This window comes from Ornithodoros turicata, chromosome 4 (assembly GCF_037126465.1).
Source record: "Ornithodoros turicata isolate Travis chromosome 4, ASM3712646v1, whole genome shotgun sequence".
NCBI lineage: Eukaryota > Metazoa > Arthropoda > Arachnida > Ixodida > Argasidae > Ornithodoros > Ornithodoros turicata.
This window is the reverse complement of record NC_088204.1, coordinates 51,596,072-51,612,065: the sequence shown is the minus strand read 5'-3', so window position 1 is coordinate 51,612,065 and position 15,994 is coordinate 51,596,072. Positions and strand designations below refer to the sequence as shown.

The 15,994-nt window shown below is 43.6% G+C and overlaps 1 protein-coding gene across 3 annotated transcripts in view; it reads right to left on the bottom strand.

Moving 5' to 3' along the window:
* LOC135391537 (mitochondrial glycine transporter-like) overlaps nucleotides 1–15,994 on the bottom strand; it is a 42,603-nt gene that overhangs the window by 16,425 nt on the left and 10,184 nt on the right. For all 3 annotated transcript variants that reach the window (XM_064621830.1, XM_064621829.1, XM_064621828.1), the window contains one exon: nucleotides 1,116–1,214. In XM_064621830.1, coding sequence (XP_064477900.1) covers nucleotides 1,116–1,214 — 99 coding nt within the window. The remainder of the gene's footprint in view (nucleotides 1–1,115; nucleotides 1,215–15,994) is intronic.

The window sequence follows — 15,994 nt, the reverse complement described above, 5'->3', positions numbered from 1 at the left end:
TCCTGTATCTGACCTTAAAGGTGCTGTCCGCGAGGAACCCGGAATTGTAAAGTGTAAAAAAGTGTGAAGTGTAAATATCTGCTTGGAGATGGCTTCCAAGAAGCAAACACACAAAAAAAAGTATCGCAAAATTTGTTAGTGTTTTTCATAAAACATCAAAAGCATAAACTTTGAAACAAATTGCCAGTTTCCAGTTGAAACTGCCCTTCCCTGCTTTGTCTCTTCCGGTGATGTAATTGACATTGTCGGCGAGATTCCCACTCGCTCACCTGATGGCATCGCCAGGCTGGTTGCAATCCAGTACCATCAAATTGCAATTGAATGCAATTGAATATGTTTGTCTGGACACCACCTTTAACTACTCTTTGAGTACCTTGTACAGGCTTATTAGAGATTAACAACAGACAAACAAAAACCAAAGAAACAGACAGACTGGAAGAGGACGAGGCAGATGATGTACGTGCTGCTAGCACGGTTATACTGCAGCTGAGTGTAACTCGTGGGTAAAACTAAACTGAAGCTGTCATGTCATGTCATCCCACTTCGTGACTATGGAGAAGAAATGGCCAGTTACCAGGGCTGTTAAAAGACTAATTAGAAACAAATAAATCTGATTTAAATCAAATAAATCACGTTTATTTATTTATATTTTAGAGAAATCACGATTTTTTTTGCAACCCTGGCCATGAGAAGGCATCGCTAATGCAATGAAGAGTAACTAGTGTGTCATTATACACTGCCATAAAAAGCATTAGTGAACAAATAACGGAGCTCATATCACCAGTATGGCCTCCTATGGTTCCTACGTTCTCCTCAACATGCATGGTTTGTGCCATATGCATTCTGGTTGTGTACTGGTCTGATGGCAACTGTGGTACACTGATAACTGCACTGCCACTCCTGGTCAACTAACTGCTGATAACACAAGAATGTACTCGATGATGACAGGCAACAAACATCTGATCACAACAGACAAGGTGATGGGCCACTAAGTCACACTGTGCACACTATTATTTTAGAAATAAAGATGCATAACATATATACAGCAAGCATCTCTCTCTCAGCATCCCATAACATACAACAGAAACTGTGAGAGCCATCACTCTTGCACTCACCTTGAGGTACAAAGTGTTTTGCACGAGTGTAGAAGACTAGGTAGATACCAGAGAAGGGAGCATCTCGAAACAGAGTTGGAATTAAACCACTGTACAGGCCTACAAGAATGACAAGACAGAAAGACATCATTATTTATGGTGTGACTCAGAGGAAACAGTACACCATAACTGACAAAGTAAAGTAGCAAGGCACAAGCCCTTGCACGAGATGTTAGAGGCTTGAGCCTTTAACATTGCAAGTTCTTGTGTACTAAAGGTGTACAGTCACAGGCATTTATTTAACAGAAAAAATCTGAACTCTCTGAATATCTGGGGAACAATTAACACTATTGGAGAAACAAGCAACCTCAGAAACGGCAAAGTAGATTAAAGACTGAGACACCTTTAGTAAAGGTGATATAGTAAAATCTAAACACCAGTCACAAATGCTTTCTCCAACTGGGATATTTTTCAAGAAATACTGCGCAGGATCCGGATTCACAAACAATATTGTGTTGCTAAGATGTCACAGCCTGCAACGTGTACACGATGGCCCGTTACATAAAGGAGCCGCTTGTGTGCAACAGCATGCTGTTGCTACAGTGCATGTGCCTGCCTGTTAATTCAAACTCGAAAGGGATCAAAAATTTGTTGAAATGAAGCGGAGTTCGAACTAAAGGGAGCTGCACTGATTAAGGGCCTGATGCGATGGCAGTGCATACACACGGTGCCACAGAATATAAAAGACTCATTCATTCCAAGATATTTATTTACAGGCAAGCATTAAAACAACTCTGAGCAGAAGATAACCTGTCACATACACAGTTGCATTCGTTTCTTCAGCCGCAACTCAATCAACATTTTTTATGATGTTGAACCCCACCCAACGAAAAACTCAAGTTAAGTTCCCCAAATGTTCGCTTTTATACACAGTTGTAGCCACAGTTGTTTCATGGTGATAACACTGTTTAAAAAAAACGTGCGCTAACCGAATCCGAAATTAGTACATAGTTGTGCACAGCCTCCACAAAGTTCCACCCCAGCGAAATGAGATACACTTCAAGCATCGTCAGCATAGTCGCTGCTCCAGTTGATTGTTAACTACTCTGAACATTCATGTAATGCCTGCAGTTTGGTTAAATTCCGGTTAAATATAGCAATTTTGTTGGTGTTGCGCTGAACAATGCTGTTCATCGGGCAAGTGTGTGCACAGCCAAGACCTGCACCTCGAACAAGCTTTTTCAGCTTCGATTTGTGCAGGGTGTCTACCAATCTGCAGCCTTCAAATTCCCTGGCTTTTCCAGGTTTTCACTGACTATTGCATGTGAATTCCCTGACTAAAACTGAAAAGGAACTTGGTGCCTGCTGCTACGTGCTGATACAGATCCCCATAAAATAGACAATTTATTGAGTATTAGTAAGGCTACTCTACTTTTCTGCCTCTGAGCTTGCCATATTGGTGAACTGCTGCACTCAGCAACGTTACTGCGGCATTTCCGCTCAACGACTGATCGGCACTCGCAATTCGCTGTGCATGGTCACGACACTTGTCTGCAATTCCCTCCCCCGACTTCAGCTGCTTTTTGTCAAAAGTCCCTGGCATTTGCAGTTGCATCGAAATTCCCTGACAATTCCCGGTTTTCTAGGTTGGTAGACACCCTGCTGTGGTGGTGACCTTTTGCAGTGCCAGCCATAATCGAGGAGTGGGACGTGATGATATTTCAACATAGTTTTTCCAACCCCAGGGTTCTGCACCCTTATGTAAAACAGATACCAACTAGGACAATGATAATGTTGCACAATGATTTGAAACTACACTCACTGTTGTTACAGACGATAGCAAGACGTATATGGCTTTAGATGAAATTAAAGAACCACTCAACATAAATGTCACGGAAATGATCGTGCTTGATGAGCACAGCCATACGGCATAATCGAGGATTGCAGGTTTACAATGCAAATGGATGAGACTGTTCCAAACTACGCGCACGGTGAAACCGTACAGTTTCCCACCAACATGACAAATCTGGAAGGGAGCACATGCTACCGTCGTTTTCCTCCTTGATAACCTGTAAGCAGAGGTGGGCAAATGCCCTCACGATCTTTGCCCTCACCTCAATTTTTGTCACAGATGTTTTTCCTCACCTCAATTTGTTTCTGAAAGATGTTCTACAACTCACCTCAACCTTCTTTCTAAAATATATTCACCTCATCTCACTTCAACCTACTTGTTATAATTTTTTGCCTCGTCTCATCTTAACCTGTTTCTGTAAAACGTTTTCACTTCACAATTGCTCTTTCAATTAGGAGTGGCGTCACTCATAGCCACAGTTGCTGCGCGGCACTAACACGGAATCAAAAAAGTATTAGGAGCGGGTAGGTGTAGACATTGTAGACATTTTTACTGCTTCGTTGGTTGATTCCTGACAACAAGTTACAAGTACCCACAACTAAGATTCATTACGTTGCTTGGTTCGCCCTTCTTGCAACAAGTATCTGCTACATGTACAATCAGTAAAAATTGGACGTACGTTACACGGGTAGAGAAGTTGCACAAACCGAGCGACTTTGAGCTCTTTGTTTTCCATACTTGCAAAACAGGAATGGCTTTTATTGAGATTCTCTCAAGCGAGAATGATAATCGAGCTGCGGAAGTCTTTTCGGGATGGTACATGCAGCTATACTTCAAATTACTTGTACATTTTGCATTTTTGTCTGTTATGACTTTATGTTATTGATCAATATTATTTAAATGGCTGACATATTCATTTGTAGTCGGAATTCGGGGAACTTTTCTTCAAGACCCTTGTTTTGAAGCAATCAGGTAGATGTGCTGTACGAATTACTACTGACTTATGTGTTGACTTACTAATTAAATTACTTTATGTAAACACAGACCACTTGTGCCTTTCACCTAACTTCATTGCCGTACTAAAAGCTCAATGGTTCAACTCATGGCAATACGAAATATACAGGGTGTTCCATTTAAGATTGACCCCACCTTTAAAAAATAATGAATCATCGCAGAAGAATCACACCAAGTGCATAGTGTTAAATGACCTGGAGCATTTAATAGTATTTTTTGTCGCACAATTAAGAGATTAATTAATTAATTTAATTTTCTATCTTTTTAATTAGGAGGATCACACCGGAGATGTCAACTGTGAAGTTGTGGGCGTTGACATGAGAAAGCGAATGCAGTGTGTTGGAACTCTCTAGCTTATACGAGTCTTTTTCCCGGGCCAGCAGAAAGGGCCCGGAGTTCCGAAAGTACGACGGAATCAGTTTCCGTCGCGCGAAAAGAGCGCTTCATTGCAGCGCTTTCTCATGGCCGCTTGACGAACAAGCATTGATGCCGTCCGTTCCGCCTATGCTGTTATCTGTCACGGGTGCGAGGACACCAGCAAGGTCACTGCGGCGCTTTATCTCTTGATTCTTTGTTTTTTAGGCTTGAAGCGGAAGATATCTGCTCACGGCTTACCTTGAACCACGAGCGAGATTATTAAATCAATAAGAAAGAAAGAAAAGCTGTAGGCTATCACTGTGCCGACATTCTTTATTGAACGCTCTGAGGGACAAACAATGCCCTACTCCAACGAACAGAAAGCGGACATGGTCCTTGCCCTAGGTGCTGCAGGGGGCAAAAAGAAAAAGGCAGTCAAGATATTTCACAGGTGGCACACTGGCACAAGACCGCACCCATCGACAATTGTCCGTCAATACGAGGCGCTGAGGCAATATGGCAGGTTCATCAAGGAGCGTTGTAGGCCAGCGGAGCTGTCAGACGATGTTCGCATCAACATCTTGGCATTTCTTGAGGCCTACCCTGAAGCTAGCCTCCGCGAGGCGAGCAGGCAAACAGACGTCCCGTTGTCTACGGTATTTAGAGTGGTAAAAGAAGCAGGCCTCCATCCATACCACATACAACTTCACCAAAGGTTGGAACAAAAGGACTTTGAAAGCCGGTTTTTGCTACGCCAACCGGCTTTTGCAGATCGTCGATGAGAACCCCCAATTTCTAAGAAATGTCATATGGACTGACGAGGCAAATTTCTCTCGTGACGCACAGGTGAACTTGCATAACGCTCATTACTGGAGCGCTACTAATCCGCATTGGCTTGGAAGGACGCGCCACCAGTATAAGTGGTCGCTCAACGTGTGGTGCGGTATCTGCGACGGAGCTCTCATTGGCCCCGTCTTCCTTGATGGGACACTGACCGCGGTGAGGTACCTCAATGAGATTCTATTGGGCCCAGTGGAAGAGTTCTGCGCCAACGTTCCACTGGCACGGCTTGGCAAGCTGTGGTTTCAGCACGATGGCGCACCCGCCCACAGCTCTAGCCAAGCTCGTGCCTATCTCGACAGGGCATTTCCTAGCCGATGGATAGGAAGGTACGGACCTGTGTCGTGGCTTGCGAGGTTCCGAGACCTGATGCCGTTAGATTTCTTTCTGTGGGGATATCTGAAGGATCGCGTGTACGACCAGGAGACAACAACACCTGACGCCCTTAAGGCGAGGATCACGGAAATGTGCCGTGGAATCCCCGTGGCCACGTTGCGGAGGGCAACGGAGGACACAATTAAGAGATGCATGTTTTGTGTGACTGAGGAAGGCGATCTTTTCGAACACCTGCTCTGAATATACATAGTATTGTTTCGGTCATGTTAAAATACCTGTGCAATGTTCTGTAAAATAAGTTGAATGAAAAAGAAGGCAGACTATTTTTATCTACTCGTTTAATTCTTTGTTTGCTTGAACAAACTTCGGTTGCCAGTTTGAAAAGAAAGACGATGGCTTGGTTAATAGCGTTTCCTGCTTCCATTCCCAAGGTCGCGTGCTCTGAACGCGGGCGGAGACGCAAGCAATTTGTTTGAAGGCACGGATTGCTTAGGCATGCCGTCTCCTGGTGCGACTTACATACGATCTTCCGTGTGTAAGATTCCACCCACGTTAGAGAACTCCAAGTGGGCAAAATTAATTCACAGGCCAACCACCGTGGCGTCGGTCATGATCACCATTGTCTCCCCTATAGTCATAAACCCCCCAATTATTACTGTTATTATTTACATGCTCGCTTGCTTCCTTCCTTTCTTGCTTGCCCTGTGCAACATCTAGGACAACCATCGTATCTACTGTCTCTTCGTTGGAAAAGACATAACTTGTGCTACAACGCAGAGAGTGGGTGCAAATGAGAAGGTGTAAAAGAGCGGCTTCATAAATTTCATAGCCCACGGCTTTTCTTTCTTTCTCATTGATTTAATAATCTCGCGCTCATGGTTCAAGGTAAGCCGTGAGCAGTTATCTTCTGCTTCCCGTGTATTGTGTCATTTCACGCCTAAAAAACAAAGAATCAAGAGATAAAGCGCCGCAGTGACCTTGCTGGTGTCCCTGCACCCGTGACAGATAACAGCATCGGAGGAATGGACGGCATCAATGCTTGTTCGTCAAGCGGCCGTGAGAAAGCGCTGCAATCAAGCGCTCTTTTCGCGCGACGGAAACTGATTCCGTCGTAGTTTCGGAACTCCGGGCCCTTTCTGCTGGCCCGGGAAAAAAAGACCCGTATAAGCTAGAGAGTTCCAACACACTGCATTCGCTTTCTCATGTCAACGCCCACAACTTCACAGTTGACATCTCCGGTGTGATCCTCCTAATTAAAAAGTTACAAAATTAAATTAATTAATTAATCTGTTAATTGCACGACAAAAAATACTATTAAATGCTCCAGGTCACTGGTAACACTATGCACTTGGTTTCATTCTTCTGCGATGATTCATTATTTTTTAAAGGTGGGGTCAATCTTAAATGGAACACCCTGTATATGCCAGTATTTGAGTTTCACTTAAAGTACGTGCTGTTGCCTCCATTTCTTACATCAGTCTCTGGTAAGGTCATTGGTTGTCATGTACTATCACTCCAAATAATACATGAAAGACATCTGCTTATAGACTGACTAGTTTGGCTTTGTTGAAATCTAACCACTTAAAGCACACGGAACTATATTGACTTGTTCATGTGTCTCACATCATGTATGCGACTCAACTGACTATGCATGATGTAAAACCCCGAGACTAGGGAACACGAAGGGACAGACACAAACACGAAGTCGAAGTCATTGAGACTTCGTGTTTGTGTCTGTCCTTTCGTGTTCCCTAGTCTCGGGGTTTTACATCATGCACCATCTTCAGCTCGCTTGCTTCCTAGCCATTTTTTCATTGTCATTTTTTCATAGTTTGTTTCTATTGAAATCTAAGTTAAATACCTAAAGCACACATAAGCTATACAGTCACCGACCGATTATTCGGACTCGTTCCCGGAACGGCCGCGGGTCCCATAGAGTTGGTGTATAAGAACGTCCAAAATTTCGGACGCCGTGCAGCTCCGTCGCTCGATATTTCGGACTCTGTTTGCCCAACCCTGAGTTGTCTCGCGATGTAAACCTCCAATTATCGAATTACTATCATGTTTGCCCAACCTGTGAATTCCTCTCTTGGGGTGACGAAAAATATTGGTATCATTCGAAATTCGTATCAAAAGAAATCAACCAACTAAAATATTGAAGCAAAAAAATAGGCAGTGATGATTGTTCATTTTCCATTCGTCTGAGTAGAAGAGGTCTATCCAGCACGTGCTGTCCGCCCGCGAGTCGCGCGACAGCACTGTAAAGCGAGCTTCACCTGAAGCTGCATGCGTTAGGTGAAGCCGACTTGCGGACTTGATGACGGCGGTGCCTCTGACAGTGTACATTGACGAAATGTCGCTTCGGGAAATAGAAGCTGATGTTATCAGGCACGGCTGGAAGCGCGTTAGGAAAGCATCGACAAATTTTTCCAGCCTAGTAGGGCTCAGTAAAGTTTATTTTGAAGCGAAATTCGTTTTTTCGGACTGCTCGATTATTCGGACTTTTGCGCAATCCCCGCCGAGTCCGAAAAATCGGACGGCGACTGTATTCACTTGTTCGTGTATCTGATCTGGCACGTCTATCATGTATCTGACTCAACTGAAAGCCTGAAACTAACGGGCTTACAGCGAACACATTTTAGTGTAGAGAGCCTACGCTCACAGTACAAAAACATTTCTGCTACCTAAGTAATAGAAAAAGCTGGCTCTCGGTGCCCTTTTAAGCAATCGCGCAATTGAAAATAGCTGCTCCACATCTTCTCAACGTCCTTCCCAAAAATATTTTGTCACGTCACCTCACCCCAACCTCAATCTTGAAATATTTTCTTCACCTCACCTCAATCTCTCTTGAGAAATTTTCCTCACCTCACCTCACCTCAGTGTGCATGAGGTGAGGGTGATGTGAGTGTGAGGGCACCCTCACCCTCATTTGCCCTCGTGAGCATGCCCACCTCTGCCTGTGAGTTGAGATGTCCACATCCGAAAACCATCCCACATTCTGAACAAGTCACTGCTCTTTACTTCCATCCTATATGTCTGTTTCACCAGCGCTTACAATGCCAACGCAGATGTTCAGTGTCCGTGAAGGATTTTCGAAATGCAAGTTGTTTTCACATGTTTTTACATTTGTTGTGTTGAGAACAACACATTGTTTCTTTGTCAAAATAAGTTGACTGTACGTGTGCAGATAAGCATGCCCACCTGTGCTAAGCCAATACATTAGTACATATGATATTTTCTCGAATGTATGGACACCCCGATTCTAAGGATATTTCCCCATTTTGGACAACCCGATAACTGGATTTTGAAAAAAAAAAAATTGCGCACAAATCTAAGCAACCTCTCCCACTTAGCTTGCACGATCGCGTCATTGTGTCACATGATTGTGAGCGAGTCGGCCTCCTTTCCCACTGCCTAAACGAGAGTCTCCATGTTTGCTGTCGCTACAATGAACTTCAGTATTAGGTTATGGGAATGTCGCTTGGGATGTGTCCACCAGCAGGAACATAGATAAACTTGAATCAGTTCAGAAAAAGACTCTCCGTTTTATGTATAATAGGTAGACACGCTTAGTTCTGTCTCCGATCTTTATAAACAAAGCAGGTGTTCAAACGTTGCAAAGGCGCCGAGTAACAAGATTAAAAACGTTGTACAGGATGTTAAACGGTGAATTCAATATAGACACAAGCCGTTACATTTCTATGTGTGACAGACGTCCCACACGTAATACGAATAAGTTCTATACAGTCAAACTCCTCTACAACGAACGCCTTTATAACGAAAAGACTGTTATAACGAACGTTTGTTTTTCGCAGTCTGGTCACGCACCCATAGGATTCAATGTATACTTTGGACATTTATAACGAATTCCTTTATAACGAATGTACCGAAATAACGAAGTGATTCTGAAGTCGGTAGGGCAAAATTCGCTACCTTTACAATGAAGTTTTGCAAGAAAATGTCGAATTGCGAACGTTTTGAGAACGCGTCTCACTTCGACGCGGCGCGCTCGGCACCACAGATGACGGTTCCGCGGGTGTCATAAAATAGGGAACAGGCGTTCATCCTCCTGGCATTTGTCAAACTCGTCAAACAGGTGCAGGGTAGACTTGTTTAGTTCTTTTTTTCCATGTACAATCAAGGATTGGAATAGCCTAATGGACAATATCGTGTCGGCTAAAAGCTTTGATATATTTGTTTCGAGGGTTCAAGACCACCTAGCATCATTGTAAGTCTTTATTACGTCATTGTATATCATTATTATCTTGCTTGCCACACGTGTGTGTCATGTCCTTCGTCATCAATTACCGCCATTGTCTCCAGCTCTAAATTGACACAGCTTTGTGTCGAAAGCTTTTCCAAAGACAACATAACCAACGATACCACATGAGGCTCCACACTTTTTGAGATTGACGACCTCGTCCATTGCTCGTCATCCAGTGCTATAGTCATCATCATTCTCACTATCGGAACTGCGTTGTCCATCAGAACGCGCCTCCTCCACGGGTAACCCATCAACGCGTGTTCGTGTGGCGACACGCAACTGTCTGCCAACACACGTTGGAAGCCACGGTACTTCACAACGAGGTTTTGCACCACTCAACTTGGAGTTGAGCCACGTGTCTTTCCTCATCAAAACGTGTCTCAGAACCGCAGACGCCATCATAAGTCACGCAGATGCCAAACCAGAAAGAAACTTGAGGGTGAAAGAACAATGTGGAGAGGGAACAACTTCCTCTACTTGTCTTGAGCCCCTTCCGCCCCTTCGAAGTCGTGCCCCTTGCAACGTGCACACCTAATCCCTCGCAGTCATGTGTGCATATACGCACTGCATTCTCAGTTTAACGCTCAAGGAGGGTAAGGCTCTTGAAAATGCAATCGTAATTTGTTTTCAATGAAAAAGTGTAATCTTGCATTTCGATTACATATTTTCACGTGTTTTACCAGCCACCAAGAAATTCTGATCACTATACGCGAGCAACCGCTTTTGCGCCGATCCTTATACCGATGTTTTGTTTACATGTACTTCAATGGGTGAGCTGACGGGAACCACCAATTTCATCGTAATATCAGAGTATCGTTATACTGAAGAGCATAATAAACTGGCTCAACTGTACTGTGTCACCTGCTATGTTCCAGTAATTATTTTCATTGTTTCACATTTGTAAAATTTGTTTTGGTCTTGTATTGCTGTACTGCCACTCCTACTTGGGACCCCAGGAGGAGGTTGGTAGTATCAATAAATAAAAGAAACAAAAAACTTGAAGACGACATCATATTGTGCGCACCGCATATGCCGTAAGTGTTAGTGCTGGAAGTGTCCCGCGACCACCCGACCAACAAAGTGCAACAAATGTGCAAAAAGCGCAACAATGACTTCCCTGGAGGACTGACAGTGGTGTTGCAGCCTCTCAATGTTTTCATTAACAAGCGTTTTGAGAGAAACCTGCTCATGGTTTATGAAGAATGGGCCAGGAGCCGAGAGCTAATACTGACCGGAAAGGTACGAAAGGTGTCACCAGGGCCCATCGCGCAGTGGGTATCTGATGTGCAAAAGGGCATACAGCCAGAACTGAGGAATCATTCAAGTCTGCCATAAGTAGGGTTCCAGGTTTTCGAGGCTTATTCTTTGGGATATTCGGAGGGTGTTTTTCGGAGTTTATTACGTTATGAGGATTCAGAGATTTTCATGTTTTATTATTCATATCCAGTGTTCAGAGAAAAAGCGATTGCTGTGAAACAACATATTCACAAAAAGAATGAGATGCTGACTCCACCGGGGGTCGAAACCGTAACTAAACCGTAACCGAAAACCGCAAAAAAAGTTATTTTTGCCGAACCGAACCCGAACCGAACTGTAAACATTTCTGCCCTCCCCTTGAATGAACTGGAACTGAACCGAAAAAATGATGCGGTAACAGGTTCGCCAGACGATAAAAACGCCTATATACCTTCCCACTCGACTGCCGCGCACCAGCTCCAAGCATCGCTGGGAATCTTGCCAAATTCATACAGCAGACAAATTGATAAACCAAGAAGTGGTGAGCCCGTGCACCTCCTACAGCCTCACCTCCAAAAGGTTCACGACATCCCTATACATTTTTGTGACTCCAGGTGTAAAAAAAAGATGTGCTAAACGACAGCTACACTTTGCATTGTTGCCTCGGCTGCTTCCTCTCATTCAAGGTTTCAAGGTTTCAAGTTTTACTTACTCTTTCTGAGTTTCAATGAGTTACAAATGGGACTGTGAGGGCGTGCCCTGTATAACAGTCCCAGCAGTAAATACACAGTCGTACATGAATATAACAAGCCTTGTGGGAAAGAAAGAAAGAAAAAAAAAGACATTGACAAACAATTGACAAAAATGCATTGACAAGGAAAGTGAAACATTATGGTGCAACCTGTAGTAAGCAAAGAGCATTACCGACATAGATAAAACAATTGCATAAGTCATATCAAGGGTGTCATGCCAAGAAAGACAGGAGGAGATCATTACTAAATCAAACAGCTTTCGTGTCCCACTACCATTGTGATAGATATAGATGGGAATATCTCTTAAATTGAAAAAAGGAAGACAGGCTTCTGATATGCAACGGTAGGGAATTCCATACCTTGGAACCAAAGAAAGACATTGAAAATATTCCATAATTTGTACGTGAAGAAGGAAGTTGAAGCATGTCAGGCTGATGACGTAGGTTGTACAATGTATGAACACGATTGAGAGAGATCAAGTGGTCCGTGATAGCCCCATGGATCAACTTGTACATGAAAAGTGCGATTTTATGCTTAACAAGAGAATAAATATCTTGTACTGACAAACACTGAAAGGCAAACGCTACTGATTCGCAAGGGGTATGAACAACATTATCCTCAGGGACCTCCTTTGGGAGTGTAAAATAGGAAGAAGGGTGGAGGGATAGGTCAGCCCATAGACCTCCAGAGCATACGAAATATTGGAGTGGACTAAAGCATGGTAAACCATTAGAAGCGCCTGGATAGAAAGAAATTGTCTTAACTTAGAAAGTGCGAACAAAGCGGAGGTGATTTTGAGTCGGACAAACTTAACATGATCATCCCATGCTAGGTTTTCATGTAAAATAACGCCGAGAAATTTGACTGAAGACACTCTGCTGAGAGGGTGGCCTGCGAAGTGTAGCTTTTCCTGGTCTAGGTCCAAATATTTTCGTCTGGGGCGAAATATTACGTATGAAGTCAATATTGTCAATATTTGGAACCAGTTTGTTGGCAGAAAGCCAGATGGAGAACCGACGTAAAACGTTATTTGCCTTTGCAAACAAGCTCATAGTGTTAGATGCGTCAATAAAAATGTTAGTGTCGTCTGCGTAAAGGAAACAGTCTTCATGTAGGTAATCATGGAGATCATTAACATAGATAAGAAATAGGAAAGGTCCCAAAATAGAGCCTTGAGGAATGCCTGTTGTCAGTGCTCTAATGCAAGAATTAGAGTTGCTGAGTGTTACGTATTGTTTCCGGTTTTCCAAATAACTGGTCAATAAGTTCAAAGCTAAGCCACGTATACCGTACCTCTCAAGTGTTTTAAGCAGGATCTGATGATCTATTAAATCAAAAGTTTTTGTCAAGTCGATAAAGATGCTCATGGTAAGTAGTTTTGCTTCGATATTACGCTTAATTCAGCGTCGCAGTGTGAAGGTGACGTAAATTTTAATAGTTCACAGTCACATCCACATGCACTGCAGGCCTCTAGTGACCACGGGAAAGAGGTTGGCATGTGGTCCAGAGCATGGAGGAAGGGAACACAGGAGTGTTGGCCTGTTTTCAACGGGGAGCAGCGTGTCGGCCTGCGCGTGGGACTTAGGGATGGTCCTATCTACCACGTGACCGCTTTCTCCTCTTTTCTTTACAAACTGGCGACAGCCTTTTGCAATGCACTTCAATGGTATGCTGTATGCCATTTCCCAGCATTTTTCGGTACAGTAAAGGTAGGGCCCTCAGTTTTCGGGTAAAACCCGATAAAGCCCGTTTTTACCCCCGGATTTACACCAAAATAGTTCGGGTTTAACCCGATAAAACCCGTAAACCGGGCTTGCGAAAGTGCAAACCAAGGACTTGAGCTGCACACGCGCGAACTACGGCAATCGCGCGACCGCTCCCGACAGCGCCGCGTCTTACTGGTGAAGTAAACAAAACACGTCGGGTTTGTATTTGTGGACGCTTGCATGCAGGTCCGATTTCTAGCGTGAAAAATGTTCCTTTGGTAGGCGTCACCATTTGAAAGTTGGCTTCACCTAACACTTTCGTGTATTGCGGTCAAGCCCACTTCAACGAATGCTGTACGTTTGTAGATTTAGCGGAATTTTTCGATTCATTTATTTGTGTTACGGGAAAGCCATCTTTAACCTATGACATCATACACTTCGTTTATTGATATATTAGGTTAGATTAGTGCAGCTTAGCAGCTTGCCTCGTACTCCCAACTTCATTATCGAAGCGGCCATGGCCCTATTAATCTAACCTAACTTCACTAAGCAAAATACAGAAACTCTCACTAAACTAACCTAAGACATCATCAACTTGGTTAGTTCAGTGATACGTTAGATTAATGGGGTCATGACAGCTTCCCTTGTCCCTCAAAATCTATTTCAATAATGAGGTGAAGCCGCCTTGCACATTGGCAACGCCAACCAAAGTAATGCCCTGGTTTCGTACCAAAAATGCCCTGTGTTTTCCACACCCGAAGAAATGTAGCCTGCTACATGAAAGCTTGTGTCAATAAGTAAGTTGAAAACTTCAGTGTTGGATTTTTGTACTGTTAGTGCTTTCCGTGGACGTCGACGAGACCCTTTCTTGTGCTGTTACCAAAAATAGCAAAGGAATCAGGAAAAATCATGCTAAACAGCGAAGAAACAAAGAGTTAAGCAAAGCTCGGCGTTCCTTGAAGTGGGTTTGCCCGCAATACACGGAAGTGTTAGGTGAAGCCAACTTTCAAATCTTGTAGGGAGTATCTTGTATCAGCAAAGTACGCGGAGTAGTAAAGAGGATGTAGCAACAGCCAACGATATACGAGGCATACCAACGCGAGCGCGAGCATGCTCTCAATGCCCATCGATGGATGATGCTTTACTGAACATGCAACTTATTCTTTCTATAAACAGGGGTCAGTGCAAGCCTTAGTGGTTATACAGTGAATTATCAACCAGTTTCTTAATAAATATTCTTTCATTTAATGTCAACACCCCACAGACCGACCGCTGTGGTGTCGCTCATGATCTCAGTTGTCTTGCGATGTAAACCCCCAATTATTAATTAATTAATTTCAACACATAATTTTTTTTTCACCCGAAAATACATCACTTCTCAGTATATCACCCGATTTTACCCTGTTTGGCAGGTCCTGATTTTCAACCCGATATTTACCCCCCGATTTTCACAAAAAATAAAACCCGAAAACTGAGGGCCCTAAGTAAAGGATGGTCTGCTGTGAAGTGCATGGTTCTTTATACCTATGAAGTGTAGAGGCAAGAGAGCGAGAGGAAGGAAGGAGGAACAAGCCATCGCCAGAACCTGATACAGTGAACTCTCGATAACTCAAACACCCACTATCCACTATCTTAGTTTGACTTAAGGGGAGTTTTGACTTATCAAACCTGCCTTAAGTTTTGTTGCAAACTGCTCTCAAAACTGTTGCACTGGCCAGTAAGATTGATTAATCAATTGCCTTATAGTATAATAATATATCTTCGACTTTTTCGACAGAATTGTCGATAGCGTGCTCTTCGGTATCCCAAACTCCGAAGCAATCTGTCCTTTTGATTTCTCACCTGCTTCAACGGCTTGTATGACCTCACACTTCTTTGCAAGTGTGAGGGTCTTCAGCTTCCGTTGCTTTAACGTAGAAAGTGACATGCTGCCCAAAACAACACCAGCACGCACAGAAAACGCGCGTTCCTGATCTCCAACTTTCCGCGTCTCGCGTCTCCCTCGGCGCGGCTGGGCGGCCGTCGCGTGACCTGGTTTGACACCGGCTTTGGATAGGATTGCGTCAGCAACGAGCCGATCCACTTGTCCCCTTCAGTTAATATGGTGGCTGTATTCGTGTTTTTGGCGGGTTTTGCAGAAATTTCGAGTTATGAGTATGAAAGATGTTCCTTGGGATGAAATAAACGTTCGGGATAGCCGATATTTCGAGTTATGCGATTTCGACTTAAGAAGGTACTTTTTACATTACGGATATACTGCAGGTACATGGGATATCGTGGGGTGTTCGCCTTAAGCCTAAATTTCTACTTAAGCAGTGTTTGACTTAACGAAAGTTCACTGTATTACCTCTCACATGTGGTATACTGATTAGCACAGCACACGTAAATCGATGAATATCGGTTCAAACAGTTATTTTGTTGCGCTGAACCCGCACCTGAACCGAACCAATAACCTTGAACCAGAACTTGAACCGAACCCCAAAAAATAACGGTTCCGAGCCCTGGACTCCACAAAACGCCCACTGTTATGTTCCGGAACTTGC